We start from the raw sequence: 14,310 nt of genomic DNA, 5'->3' as shown, positions 1-14,310 counted from the left end.
ATACTGAGTCCCACTGACCTGAAGAGCAAACCAGCATCCTTCATAGGGTTCTTACAAAAGACACCATGGCTTTGCAACTCATTCACAAGGTGCCTTTTCTCTCCACCAACAGAATGAATTAAATGCTCTTAATGGAGAAAATTATGTGTCCTTCAGCAAGTACAGTAGGTGTGACATGCCTTTAACTGGAGCCAATGAAACAAAGGCTGCCACAAAGAATAAAGGCTAAAGAATATCCATTCCAGCCAGGCTACAAACTGACAGACCTCACCTCAGTGGCCAGAAGATGACAACAGAGCCCAGTAGAAAGGGCTCCTTCACCCCCTGGGCTAGAGCAAACAAACGGGGAGAGCTGCAGATGTGGGAATGACCATCAGCAGGTTGGGCGGCGGCACTGAGATGAATTCGCATCCATCACCTCGCTTATCCCTCCCCACGGTGCCTCACCCCTTTTATGCTCCCCCTGTTCTGTTTCCCTTCATCTTCCTCCACGTCCTCCCTTTCCCGCTCCTCATTTATTAAGGAGGGAGAGGACAGGCCGGCCAGTCCAGGAGAAGTCCTGCTAGCTCTGGATCCACAGGCAGATGTGCGTGCCCTGTGGAAAGACCATTCATCTCAGCGGAGAGCCTGCGGAGGAGGCAGCAGCAGCAGCACAGGGGAGGGGGGGAAGTGTTGGAGGAGGCTGAGAAAAGGAAGGAGGCCGCAGTTAAAAATAGGATAAAAGGACATGAAAAAATGCAGATTTTTTTTTCTTTTTTTTAAGGAAAAAAAAAAGCTTCTCTTGGAAAATGTGCTGCAGCTGGAGAAGCCATCGGGCCGAGCCTGGTCAGCTTTCACCTTCCCCCTCCTCTCTTCTCCTCCCCAAGCCCCCTTCCTCTGAGCATGGGCCTGGAAGATGGCCCAGAAAGTGCTCACAGAAAGAGCTTTCCTCCGGGAATCTCCACCAGGTCTCGTGCCTGCAAAGGAGAGGGAAAAGCAGGGAGAGTTCACCATGGATGCATGTGGTCCCGGTGGGACTCCTGCTTGCAGTCCAGGCTGAGCTGAGAGCTGGGATTGAAGGAAGATCACAGCCAGAGTCAGCAGGGTGAGACATCCCTATCTTGTCTGCATGGGCACAGAGCAGTGCAGCACTGATCCAGCTACAAAGGCTTTGCCTTCCTGCCAAACCCATCACACCACCACTATGGCTGCATGGACCTGATGTCCATGAAGCACCAGTGGGTCAGATGCAGGGACATACCACCCTCAAAGCTAACAAACCCCAAATACTGTGGGTTTAGAGGTGGCATTAAGCTAGTATGTCCAGACAGCATCAGCAATGGATTGGGTGAGGCTGGGCTCCCGTAGCACTGGCCCGAGTGTTGCTGGGTGTTGCGGATGAGCCTAAGGTGACCCCTTTTATTTCTAACAGTGCCTTGGTGCAGGCAGCCTAGCCCAAATCAGCTGGACTGCTTTCACAGAGGCATCAGACCTGCAGCTCTGATTTCTCCTCTAGAAAAGGCTTTAGTTGAATTTTAATTTCTTGCCTTGCAAATCCCAAAGCCTATCCCATTTGCCTCAGTGAAAGCAGGATAACTCCCCCAAATGCTCCTCTAGTGTCCAAAAGGCTGCGAGCACCTACCGTCCAAGCCTGCTAATACAGTACTACAGAAAAACTTCTTCAGCCACAGTCACTTCATCCCCTGCTTGCCATTAACAACAGTTTTATCTCTCCTATCACTAAAGAAAACAGACCTGCCCAGAGTGAAAGGGAATGTCAAAGTGGCCTTGGCTCAAAAAAACAGCGCAGCCAGGACTATGTCCATGCTGAGCTTACAATATCACTATCAAATCTCTTTCTCTGCTCCAGTTTATGCCTAACCTTTTATCAGCCAAAAAACCTGTACCAGAAGGTAACATTAGCATACTATTACCTTATGAATTAAACATATGGCACTAAGTGTGGCTTTCAGCATCCTTTTGCTTTGGGTAGACACATGGCACCCTTAATGTTGGTCTACTAGATGGTTCAGGTGAGGTGCAATGTCCTTAATACTCCTGTTCCCGCTGGAGTGGAAAAGCAGAGATACTTTTCATAAACAAGCAGCAGCTCCCTCCTTGCCAGTTTTATTTCTGCCACCTCTGGGACGTGCCCTTTGCTTGCTGTGGACCCAGTTTAGGTTGATTCTCAGGGCATTAATAGCCCCAACATATACAGCACAGGTCATGGAAGCAAGCTGAGAAATAAAACTGATTCTATACCTTTTCCAAATTAAACAATAACCCTCCAAAACTGACCACCCCTTCTTGTCTTCATCAACGAGCTAAATCCACATCAGGCTTTCCTTTAACCATATCACTGAATAATCTTATCGGACCTCAAGCACAGTGTAAATAAACTCACCCAAACTTCAAAGGCAAAATATCTCCTCTAAACGCAAGCAGCTCTAACACCTTTAGAAATGCTGTGGGTTTCTATTGCAAGAGGATATATTCACACTTGCATTTTCCTTGTTGACTTGGTTTTTTCACCAACATCAAGACCATGAAAACCAAAATAGCCTCTAGTAGACCAGAACTGAGGACAAATGGTATTAATGCGCACCCGAAACACAAAGGAGAAATGAAAGACTGTTCCTAGTGGTATATACAAATGAGAGTTTCCTCTCATTTAAAATTAGAAACTGAAGAAACAACAGTATAAAAAAGAGATCAGAGAAAGAGAACCTCATGTTGCAACAGCAAGAAGAATCAGAGGCCTGTCCTACCTGCCCCAATGGACCAAAGGTTTGATTGAAACCTGTTGAAGACAATGTCAGCTTTTTTTTACTGGCTTCACTGCGTTTTGAACCAGGCTCCAGCCTCTGCAACAAGCAATTTCACAGAGCCAGCATGGGGTAATGAAGATCTGGGTTGCAGATATGTTGGTCCCTGGAGAGAGCACTTTCACAGAAAAGGGGAGAGGGCAGCGGGAGAAAAAACACAAGGAAAAAACTTTCCAGGCACAGATTTGCAAAACGTTTGAGTAAATCCAAATGCTGCAAGGGCAGATTTCATCAGAGCAGAATTGACATCACGCTGAGAGAGGTCACCCACAGGAGTTGAGCAAATAGCTGAAATGAGAACAGCTGAGAATAGGCAGCAGAGTTCTGCTCCAGCCACAAGCGCAGCGCTCTGCGTCCATCTCCTGCTCACACACAAGTGTTCACCAAAGGGGGAAAAAAAACCCCAAATGCCTGAATATTTGCCAAGGCGAGATTTCAAACCGTACGTTTGACCGCAACAGTCACTGGTTCTGCTGAACTCTTTAGCTGCAAAAGGTCTCTAAACATCAGGGCTTCTCCCCTCCCAAGGGCCCAATGTGCATAACTAACGAGCCAGGAACAAGTCACAGAAGACCAGCACATGCCATGCAAAAGCTTACATGGGATTTAAGTGCTTCATGATAGGCTTATGTGGGACTTAAGTGAAACATAAACTTCATATTGGCCCTTTGCAGAGGTCACAGTCGTGCAACTTGAGCTCTTTCACACAGTTCTCTGCCGTGGCATACCTGAGCCCTCTCCTTGCCACAGTACAGCAGGGCTCTTTGCTGATGCCTCATCACCCATCCCACAGGCAGAAGGACCAGCTGCCTGCCCAACATCTGCTCTGCAAGTTGGTTGTACAAGAAGCAGCCCAAACTGCAAACTCAGCTTGAAGAATCACCGGTTGAACAACGCACGGGGCAAGAATTAGTCACCAGTGATTTTGTAACGACTTTCAAACCATGAACACATTAGAGAAAACAAGCCTCTACTCCGAGTCAGGGAACTGCACATTGCAACCATACAGCACGGCGTGACCACACATCTTCAGCTGTCGTTACCTGAAGATCATGCCACCACCCTCCCGTGGAGGAAGGCAATGAGCTATTAAGAGCGAGGCATCCAAAATCACTACCACAGCAGAAATAAAACCAGGGAGTTCTCAGCTCCTTGCAACTCTCCATGAAGGCCACTTTCCAAAGCCACATCAGTCCTACTAATGCCATGAGAAACGCTGAAGGTGCAACCAGCATGTTAGCATGTCCACCTTGCCTCCCATGGTATCTTCCCATGTCTGTAAAGACCCCAGGGAGCAGCAACCAGGGCTGCAGTCAATAAAATCAAATTTGGTGCACACAGGACATCAAAATCGCTACCCAAAAGAGGAGGGGGGTTCTTCCAGCTGAACACCCACACTATGGCAGGGACTAGGGATCCTTCAGCATTTCTCAGACAAGAGTACAATAGTTAAACAAACCAACTTTAAAGTTCTTATCTGTTTTCTGGCCCCATGTCCACTGAGGGAGACCCTTGGCAGCCAGCAACACATGGTGATGCTATGGCAGCTGCCCTATGGCAATAAATGAAGTCAGGACTGGGGCAGAAAGGAAGGAGGGAACAGGCTGGACAACAAACAAGAGCATGGGGGGCCTTTGAGGCTTGTGTTTTCACCTAAACACACTGGCTAAGCCCCCCAGTGTGGAAAGGTGCCCCACATCCATCCCGGTATGGTGTCCTACCTGTGCTGTAGTGCTCCAGGCCGGTGGGCACCTCTTGTGTGGCAGGTTCATCCCAGAGCGGGCAGCACATCCTGGGCTGGCAGCAGGTGGACTGAAAGCCACAGGTCACCCAGGGATCATCACAGGTGCCGGAGGCACCTTGCTTCTGGGAGCAGGAGGAGGAAAGGCATCAATCAGTGCACCTCATCCCCCTCACAAATCAGGCACAAAGCCCTCAGCCAGCAGTGTTTGCTCAGAAGGAATAGCATCATCCAAACATGCTTGGCTGAGCAGTGTCTTGACAGGGCTAAAAAGCCCCTTTTATAAACAAGTGTGAGGAAACAAAGATAAAGGGGACGGCAGCATATTTATATAAACCTATTTATTATTACATCTTATATTGTATTGTTATATGCTTACTCATAATCCATCATATCTCTATAATGTATTGATTACATGTTTGATATAGGTGTGTATATACCCACATATGTAATACTAGGTTATAACTGTCATTATACATTACACATTTCTTTTTATTGCATAGAGTTATATATATGCCTTATAAACAAAACAGATGGATTATATGTACTAGCATATATGGGTATATGAGAACAATCCCAGGATATAATCTTACTTTATACATGTGTATTTTATACATATGAAATATGTGTGTGTATATATACAGTATATGTTTGTATATACCTGACATATTTACCACGTACACATAAATGTATATATGTATAATATATATGGTACATATAAGAGTATGTCTTTGTATGAGAGGATAACAATATATACATATACTGTACTATAACATATACTATAAAACTCATGTTGTTTTCATTTATTATTAGTATTATTTCCCTGCATGGAAGTAGATTTCCTTCACCTCCAATCAATACTTAAAAGCCAAATGCATGCTTGGAACCATTTAAAGGGAAGATTCTGAGCTGTGCTTGAAATATTCCATGTGTCAGCATGCTCTTTTCTTCTTCAGTTGGAAGAAAATCTTGCTTTCTAGCAAGTCTTTGTGCAGCCTGGTGTCTCAGCTCAGAGTCACAACTTTCATCTGACCTTGTCTAGTACCTTTAGCACTGTTCAGCATGTCTTTGGACAAATGTCTATTAATGTGATTTCTCTAAACAAGGGCCTAATTTAAATACGGGTTGAAGCACTGTCAGACCTGTCCCATAGATGATGGCAGTCAGCACAGGCATGCCCTGTATCTAACATATATTATACATAACCACTGCTCCACAGACAGAAAGGAGTTCAGGAGAGCTCCAGAAAACCAGCTGAAACCTTTCCAAAGCCTGATTTGCTTTGTGCTGATCCCACTCCATTCATCCACAGCAGGTGAAGGTCAGCGCGGGGAGCGGAGGCACTGGGACAATGGTTACCCCTAACAATCCTGCTCAAAACACAAGCGCAGGAAATCCGATGCGGCGATCCTGTTTCCAGTGGAGGTTTGCAAGCTCGAGAGGTTCAGATAAGCTCTGGGCAAACACTCAGTGTTTGGGCTCTGCTCTGAGCAACGTAAAACCTTAGAGTATTTAGCGGTCGACACCAAGCTGTGTCAGCAAATGGGCCAGCAAAGTCACAGCAACCAAAGAGAAAACCCACTGCTGGGGGTAGAAAAATAACCCCAATTCCTTTCTTACCATCACTCCAGGGCGAGGTAAAGGATAAGGGGCTGGGTTGCCGATGGTTGTGTCCATATAGTAACTCATCATCTTGGAAGTGCCTGCAGAAATGGAGGTAGACATTAGATGCCCTGCTGCAGAAGGCATACAGATTGATAGCATCAGCTAAATCTGTGCTTTCTAACACATATAAAGCTAGGACCAGGCTGTCATCTTAATGAGTTTAAGCTGGAAAAGTTAAAGAGGAAAAAATAGCTGTATTAATAGCAGATATTGTGATTAGATGTGTTGTATCAACAGTGCAAACACACAGATCCATTAGTGTAAACTGATGAGAGCCTGACAATGGTGAATGAATTATCACCTGGAAGCTGATGGTGCTGCTCTGAGGGAAGATGAGATCATATTTCCTTTGCTGTGGAATCAGTGGGGAATTGTTGCCAGTCTTTTTTCTTTTGAGATAATATATATAAAAAAAGGCAAGCCGGTTTGTTGAGATCAACACCTTTCCTGTAAAAGTTTACTCAAAACCAGTCCTTTTCACAAAGGACTTCACTGTCTACAAGAGACTCTGTTTTCCTGCATTAGCTTACGTTCCTCTTGCTAAAGCTCGCCCTTGCATTGCTGAGGTGTATTTCTGAGCACACTAAGTAGCCATCTCAGCCCACAGCTGGTCCTTCTACCAGTGCTCTTCATTTTAATCATCCACCAGCTTGTTTCTGTAGCTGAGGTGAAGGAGGTGCCAACTGGCTTTGTTTTCAAGTACACAGATGTTTATCCCCCTTCTCCTTTGAACGCACAGTGTAAAATGCAGGGCCAATGTGCTTTTTGTGTTTTGGTGAATATGACTCTTAAAGAGTCAAGAGGGAATAGCCTGGGCTCAGAAGGCTATGACCTGGAGCCAAAGGGAACAGCTATTTTAATCACACTGATACAGGGCATAACCTGCGATATGGAAGAGCTGCCACTGCTTTAACCTCTCTGAGGACACAACAGCCCCAAAACAGCTCCCTTTTGATTTCTGCAGAGCCTCTGCGGTTAGCAAACCCCCTGCAAACGGCAGAGCCTGCTTCAGCCGTGCCACACTCACTGCCTCAGCAAACTGGGACTCCAGAGAGCAGCTCCCACCACCCTCCGTGACTAATGGCCAAATGTGAAACACCTGCATGTGTATGCGTATGAAATTATTGTCATCATTTCCTGCTTGTTATTACTAACTCCCGCCCTATCACCCAGTCTGTTTCTCTTTGCACTTAGAGCGAAAACCAACCGTATCACAAGTTACTGTGGCTGAGAAGCCTTAACTAATCTCAGCATCTGTGCACACCCTACCAGCCTCCTCTAAGGAGGTGTTAAAACACATTCGCTCTAAATCTGCTTGCATCTGCAGCATCCAGCAGCTTGGTAGAGTAAAGAAGGTGCTTGGAGCCCACTTTTGCGACTCAGCTAATGAAGAGCAAGACACTCAGTCCCAGTCCATCACACACCTATCCCCTGATCCTAACCTTAAACTAGTGTAAATCACCTCATATAAACATGAAATGGTTTCCCTCTTGCTCTAGAGACTAGTGCTGCAAACTACACCAAAACAAGGCAGACGCTGCAGAAGAGAAACAGAGAAACCTCCAGGCTCATTCACCTATTTCAGTGCCACACACATATCTGAGAGTAAGGAGTTACAGCATTAAAACAGCAGTTAAACCAGCAGCCCCCACCAGCAGCTTTTTCCTGCTTTGCAGCTTGTGCAATAGGCAGTTGGGGTTTGTTGGTTGTTTTTCTCCCTTTGATCAAGACACCAAAGTCACACCAGTTCTTGAGAAGCACTTTCATGCCTCACTGAGTGGTGTTTGCATCTTTCTCAGGGTGCAGCTGAACCTTCCAGCAAAGAGCCACACGTTGGTGCACGAAGCAGCATGTGCTTCGGTGGCAGGAGAAGCACTAAACCCATCCTGACACCCGGGAGAAGGCTTCGTGCAATAAAGAGCATCACTAAGATAGTCTTACACTGTCTAAAGGGGCCTACAAGAAAGCTGGAGAGGGGCTTCTGGCAAAGGTCATGTAGGAACAGGGGAAGGGGGAATGGCTTTAAACTGACATGCTGTGATTCCATTCTATAATTCCATTAAGATTGTAAGAGCTGTAAAGCAGCACCCACAACCTCCTCCCGAGCCCTGCAAAAGGGGAATTACCATCTCTAGGCAGCAGCTCCAATTGTTTTATAGCAAGGACAGCTTGCTTTTGGGTTTCTCTTCCCCTCCAAGCAGTACTGTTAAAAAGCACAAGTGGGGATCAGAAATACAATGCAAGCCTCTGCAACCATTTGCAGCACTGTCTGAGACAAGCCCAACTTAACACGCAAGATGAATCAGTCCTCCAACCTGCTGCAGGTTTTTGTGGGTGATGACAGTTAAACAGCAGAGAGACACAGGCTTTTAGGCTGTGAAAAGGGCCTGGAAGACAAACCCTGCTAGAAAAAGGCAGGCAAGCAGATTCTAGGCACAAAATAATTGTGCTCTGGAAAAGGCAGGTATGCAAGGCCAGCACCAGGAGGCAAGATGACAGCAGAAAGGGAGCTCCGCAGTGCTTTGTCCAGGCTAATTTTAACAGAACTTCCACCACTTCCCATAGGAAACTACTTCACAGCCCAATACATCTCCCACTGTCAGCAAGTTTCCCTGATGTTTGAGTGATATTTTTCTTCTCTTTAGCTTCCTCTAATAAGAGCCTAAATAGTTGCTCTCCTCCCCTTGGCCACCATTAGATAGCTCTAATGACCACTCAGGAGCTTGCAGCTGAACTAAATTCAATGATAGCTCTCTTCATGGCAGGTAACTTGGCTGATATTAAGGAAATCACTGCAGATTGACACCAAGATAATCAAGATCCACAGCTTGCTGAGAGCTGTTAATAAATAGAGGGGAATCAGAGCCATTTGGTAAAATCCTTAATGACTTAACAGCTTGACTTCAGACTTATTGTTTGCTCTTATTATTCCTGCCTTATTGTGAAAACATGTGTGGGAGAGAAGCAGCATTTATTTTGGGACCTGATCAAGTACCAGCCAAAGCTATTAGACTCTTGGGCCATTTCTAAACTAAATTAAATTTCTAATTTCATTTCAACATCCTTCCCCTCTCTTTTACAAGGGATATATCTATTTTTTAAACAGATTACCAAGCTTAGTTTGAAAAGGGAGAAGCGTTTATCCTCCCGATTGACACACACCCCCATGCGGAAGTTAGGAAGAAATGAAAAACGTGTATTAAAGCAAAGCAAACTTTGTCTACTGGATGTCTGAAGACCCTTAACAGTATTCTCCTATAGTGCTTTATGTTGTTTTAAGGATGAGAAAAGGGGAGTGAGACCACAGTGAGTTCCCTATGGCAGACTCAAGGCCAGAAGCTCCATCTCTCTTGCCCAGTCTAGTGCTCTGTAATGGGTCTCCTCTATCTGTTGTAAAATCCTGTGGCTCGGATTGCTCCCCAGTTTCAACACACAGCTTCTGCCCATCCCACATCTCAAAGCCAACCAGTAAATAAAGGTATCACTGCAGGGTGGTACAAGTGGGGCAGCAGCAAAACAGCATTTGGGCGCTTCTCTCCATCCCAATAAACCAACAAGATTCCCTTTCCATAGGAGCATTAGCAACCCCATCAAATATATTTCTGACTTCAAGAAGGTGAATCAAGACTTTAAGAATGAGAAGCAGCGCTTTCAACATGAGCATCCTCCCTGAGTGGCTGCGCTGGCAGCTCCCTGACCCAAAGCTGCTTAGTGATAGCCACTTTATTTTTACATCAAGTAATAATTTATCATGTTTAGGAGGGGTGGAAATGACATCCTTCCGCAAGGCTTTAACCCTTGAAATCCTGGCACTTTCCAGGCCGCCTGCCAATTCAGTCCTCAGGGGAAAGAGTGTTTGTTGATCTGTTGGCATGTTAAAAACCTCATTCAATTCATCAAACGCTAGCACCAGCTTAAAATAAAAGAAGCATCCCTAAACTGGGGGCATGAGGAATAGAAATGAGCATTCTTCTCTTGCTGCCTCTTTACAACCCATGCTTTTTAACAGATCTGTTTCATACCAGGGGGTCCCACATTTATGATTTTAAAACTTTGCAGTGTTCTCAAAGGTAACACCTGGTTTACTGAGGGCGAACCAGGCAAGGCAGCAAATAGTGATGCTATGGTGAAGAGAGCAATATAGTAATTGCTCTTCTGCACCCTCTGTAGATACTCCATGAGATGAAACGGCTTGGCTAAGGTCACAGGGAGAAAGTGAGGGTGAAAGGTGAGTGAGCTCCTCAGCCACTCTCTTAACTACTCAGCACTGATTGCATTCAGATTAGCATTGCCACAGGGAGGTTGTCTGCACTGTTTCTGGGGATGATGCAGGTAACAGGGGCAGGGCGGGCTGCCTGTCAGCACCCCACTCACTGCTTTAATGCTGGCCTCTTCCTTTCCTCAGTAGCTGTCAGATCTGAAGGAGATATGATGGTACTTTAGGTGCCTTCCCATCTGGCTGCACGAAATCTAGCCAGGATGGACGACAGTGGTCATGAGACAGTGCCATGACAGTTAAACTTTGGACCAGTCACACATACACATGTGCCCACAAGCCCTTGTTCTCTGCCCTTGATAGTAAACATCTGTTTGCTCTATATTTTCCTTTACCCTGCTCATTAATCTATGACTTGGCTGCTATTTTATAGTTAAGCTAAAATAACACCACCATCAACAGCACCACCGCATCCATAGCAAGCTGACGGCACGGGCTATGGCAAAGAGAGGGGTTTAGGTGGGAGAACAGCCAGAGAGGCTGTTGCCATTAAATCCTGCTGCTCTCTCTTGGATCATAACACCTACTTGCAATTGCAGGAAGATGTGAAGGGGGGGGGAGGTTAATTAGGTCATCTGTTATTTCACTCATGGGTGTCCCTCTGTGAAATAATAGTCTTGCAGCACAGCATCACGAGCCAAATCCTCAGCTGGGGCAAAGCAAAGTGGGGGAGAGCTGGATAAGTTTCCCACTGCTTAGCAATGGATCCTTTGCATCAGGGAAGGATATGACCCAGCAAGGAGAGCCCAAACTGCCCCTATTCAAAGGGGGCTTGGTCAGGGATTATGGCCCAGCAGAAAATAGTTTACATGGCAGGCAGGGGAAAGCTTAAAACCCACCCCAATTAGAGGCACCAGGAATAGCCTGTAAGCAGGAAACTGCTCTGGACCCAGCCCACAGCCCCCAAAGGTGTCAGTTGACAGCACAGGATGGAAAGTTCATGGTAACTGTGCTACCAAATGACTGGCCACATGCAAAGCAATGATTTAGAGGCTAATGAGAAGGGTGAAGGCCTTGGCTGTGATCCTCAGGGACTCACAATTCCCACTGGCTCTTTTTGTCTGGATGAGGGGGCAGGATCGTGCCCTTCCCAAGGAATGGCAGCAGCACAGCAGCACATCCCTGTGGCTGTCACACTTAAGGCTCCAGTTCTTCCCAAAAGCAAATGCTGGCACCTGTGGCACTTTCTGCCCTGCGGGGGCTGGCATTACTATGGAAAACATGCTGAGATGCGGCAGCAAACCCCTTACAAGCATCCCCCCCCCGCCCCCAAAGGCAGAAATCAGTCCCAGTTTGAGGGGCTACACCTTCCCTATCTGTTTGTGCATAGGGCTGGAGGGAGTCAAGTGAGCATCCGACTTCGCTTCTCCCCCTGCCTAGCAAGGAAAACGAACCAAACCCCTTTCAAATCAAAGTGCAACTCGAAACATGAAAGGAACTGCACAATAATGCCAAGGCACAGCCTTCTAGATGAGGAAAATAATAATGTTCTCTTAAACATGCACATACAATTTATAGATTCTATACATACAAAAAGAGAAGGGGTTTTTAAAGGGAAGCATCAGCTCAGACATTTATAGAAGCTCCTGCAGTACTCTTAGCAAACACATGAATCAGTTGCTGGGTGAAACTGGAAATGGAGAGAGTAAATCACCAGCAAAACAAGTCTTAGCTGTCCTGAAAACAAACCCAGGTACCTACAACCCACACAAGAGCTTAAAGAGATTCTCTCCCACTTACTACTTAGCTGAAAGATCAGGGGAAAAGTTTATGTCCTCCACAGCTTCCCACACTTGTCTCCGAGCTCTTTCCAACTACCTGGTGTTATCCTCTGCGCTGGAGCTGGAGAGGATGGAAATACCATAGTGTTTGCAGCAGGGCCGCCTATTCAAAGGGAGGGGGAGTGGTCAGCTCCGCATCCAGGGCGGTGGGAAAGGCTAGCTCCACGCTGGAGCCATTGCCAGCCAGGAAAATCCACCTCTGGCAGATGGCATGCCAGTGGAAAGATTAAAGCTGTTGGATGGAGGTGGTTATGGGGGGAGCCTCCTGTTGGCCCCCCAGTGCTGTGGCCTTTGGGTCTGTGCTCTCCTGCATCCTGTAAAGCAATCTGAGTAACTTCACAAGTGTTGCGCCAGCCCCTGAAGTCCCTGTGAAGTGGTGGTTATTCCTGCACAACAACCAAAACCAAAGCACTCAGGACATGACCAGGGTGAGGTTTATCTAGCCCTACTAACCCATGTTATGATCCCCCACCCTTAGCTCAGCTGCTGCCTCTGAGGCTAATGGTAGAAAATGCTGTTTCCTCCTAAAAGGCCCCTGGGTACCTCAGTGTTTTCTGCTCTCCTGCATATCCCAGGGCATTGCTGGCTCCAGAGCACTGTGCTCTCTGCTGCCTGCCTTACCCCCAGTCCTGGGATGGATCCAGCCTGGCAGCATACCCAAAACCCCCTTATCACAAGCCTCTGGTACCAGGCATACCACCCCAACACCCACCCTGGGTAGCTGCTGCGTGCTTTTAAAAGCATAAAGGCTGAAGCAAACTCCCCTTCTATAAGGCACAAGGGAGGGGAGATGCTCGGGCAGCGCTGGGAGGCACTGGTTCGGCTCCTTCCTCTGATGGAGACAACAGTCCTAACGCACATCACCCCAAAGGCTGCTTTCAACGCAAGATGCTAAAGGAGGAGGCCAGGGGCTCTCTAGAGAGGAGAAGGCTGCTGGGACCAGAAGGGCAGATGAGTGCTTTCCCAGCTGGGCTGCAAAAGAGAAGAGGGCAGAAACACAGACTGCAGTGGGCTCAGTCCAAAACCCTCAGGGTAAATCACCCGCTCCACTCCGGGAGAGCAGGACCCTCTCCCAACACCTAACATCCTCACAGCATGGCCAGGGACCTCCGAAGCCCCATCGATACCCCCCCGATCCTGGATGCAGGAGGACATGCCCATCCTGCCTCTCTTGCTCTGCCTCTCCAGGCAGTAAAGCTGCCTTTTCCTCCAGGAGAGGGCTCCAGGCTGAAAATCCTCTCTGGCTGCAGCACAGATCCCTGTCACGCCGCCTTCGTGAGCAACCCCTGCCAGCAGCCCCAGGAGGGAGGCAAAGCCCAAACACCAAGGGTTGCAGATGTGCTGTTCTGGGACATTTTGTTTATGGGCAAAATGGGAGGCTGGGAACAGCTGCTGCGATTCCCCCTTGAAATCCTAATGGCAAGCTGTAATGTAGCAGCAAAAACCGAGAACACAGCCATGGGACTCAGCCCTTCCCTGGCTTTCAGGGAAGATTGCAGCATCCTTACAATTAACAAAAGCAGCATGTACATCTAAGCCCTGTCACTGGAGCACTGATTGTCTGGGGAGAGAAATAACTCCTGGGGACACCCTTTCCCAGTCCAAAACTGGGCATTGTAGATGCACATTGGCAAAGTGCAGACCAAAGCTGTATTTGTTCTCACGTGGATAATTTCTGCCTACACAGGGCTTCTCAGGCATCTACTGCTTCCAAATGCTTCCCAGAGAAATCCAATGTGCAGAACTAGTGTTCACAAGGCATAAAGGTCTCTCCTGTTCTTCACACCCCCCAGTCCGACACATTGCTCATATGCACGTGGCGACAAATAATAAGAACCCCCAATATTTATGCACATAAAACTGTTAACAGATCCTTCGAGGATTTTCTCCTAAATGAATAATTAATCTCTCCTCTAGGCCTTACCTTAACTTAGAAGCACACAGCTACAGGTGACCCGAATAGATGTTACCTGTTGACTTGCAGCCGTAAGGCACGGATGGCTCTTGTAGCTATTTTAACACAGGAAATGATTTACAGGGTTC

General features: G+C 47.1%; 1 protein-coding gene across 3 annotated transcripts in view; it reads right to left on the bottom strand.

Moving 5' to 3' along the window:
• ETS1 (ETS proto-oncogene 1, transcription factor) overlaps positions 1-12,348 on the bottom strand; it is a 71,446-nt gene extending 59,098 nt beyond the window's left edge. Inside the window, exons 1-3 of one of the 3 annotated variants that reach the window (XM_062608761.1) lie at positions 12,227-12,348; positions 6,166-6,248; positions 4,526-4,670 (exon numbers count right to left, since the gene is read on the bottom strand). In XM_062608761.1, coding sequence (XP_062464745.1) covers positions 4,526-4,670; positions 6,166-6,237 — 217 coding nt within the window. In that variant the 5' untranslated portion in view covers positions 6,238-6,248; positions 12,227-12,348. Of the gene's footprint in view, positions 1-4,525; positions 4,671-6,165; positions 6,249-8,500; positions 8,518-12,226 lie in introns of those variants that run through there. The other 2 variants (XM_062608764.1, XM_062608763.1) reach the window with 2 other exon arrangements.
• Between the last annotated feature and the right edge of the window lie 1,962 nt (positions 12,349-14,310).

The sequence above is a fragment of the Pezoporus occidentalis genome, unplaced genomic scaffold, assembly GCF_034315485.1.
Source record: "Pezoporus occidentalis ecotype Australia unplaced genomic scaffold, CSIRO_AGI_Poc_V1 ctg130, whole genome shotgun sequence".
NCBI lineage: Eukaryota > Metazoa > Chordata > Aves > Psittaciformes > Psittacidae > Pezoporus > Pezoporus occidentalis.
Note: the sequence above shows the minus strand (reverse complement) of the source record. Positions and strands in the feature narration are given on the sequence as shown.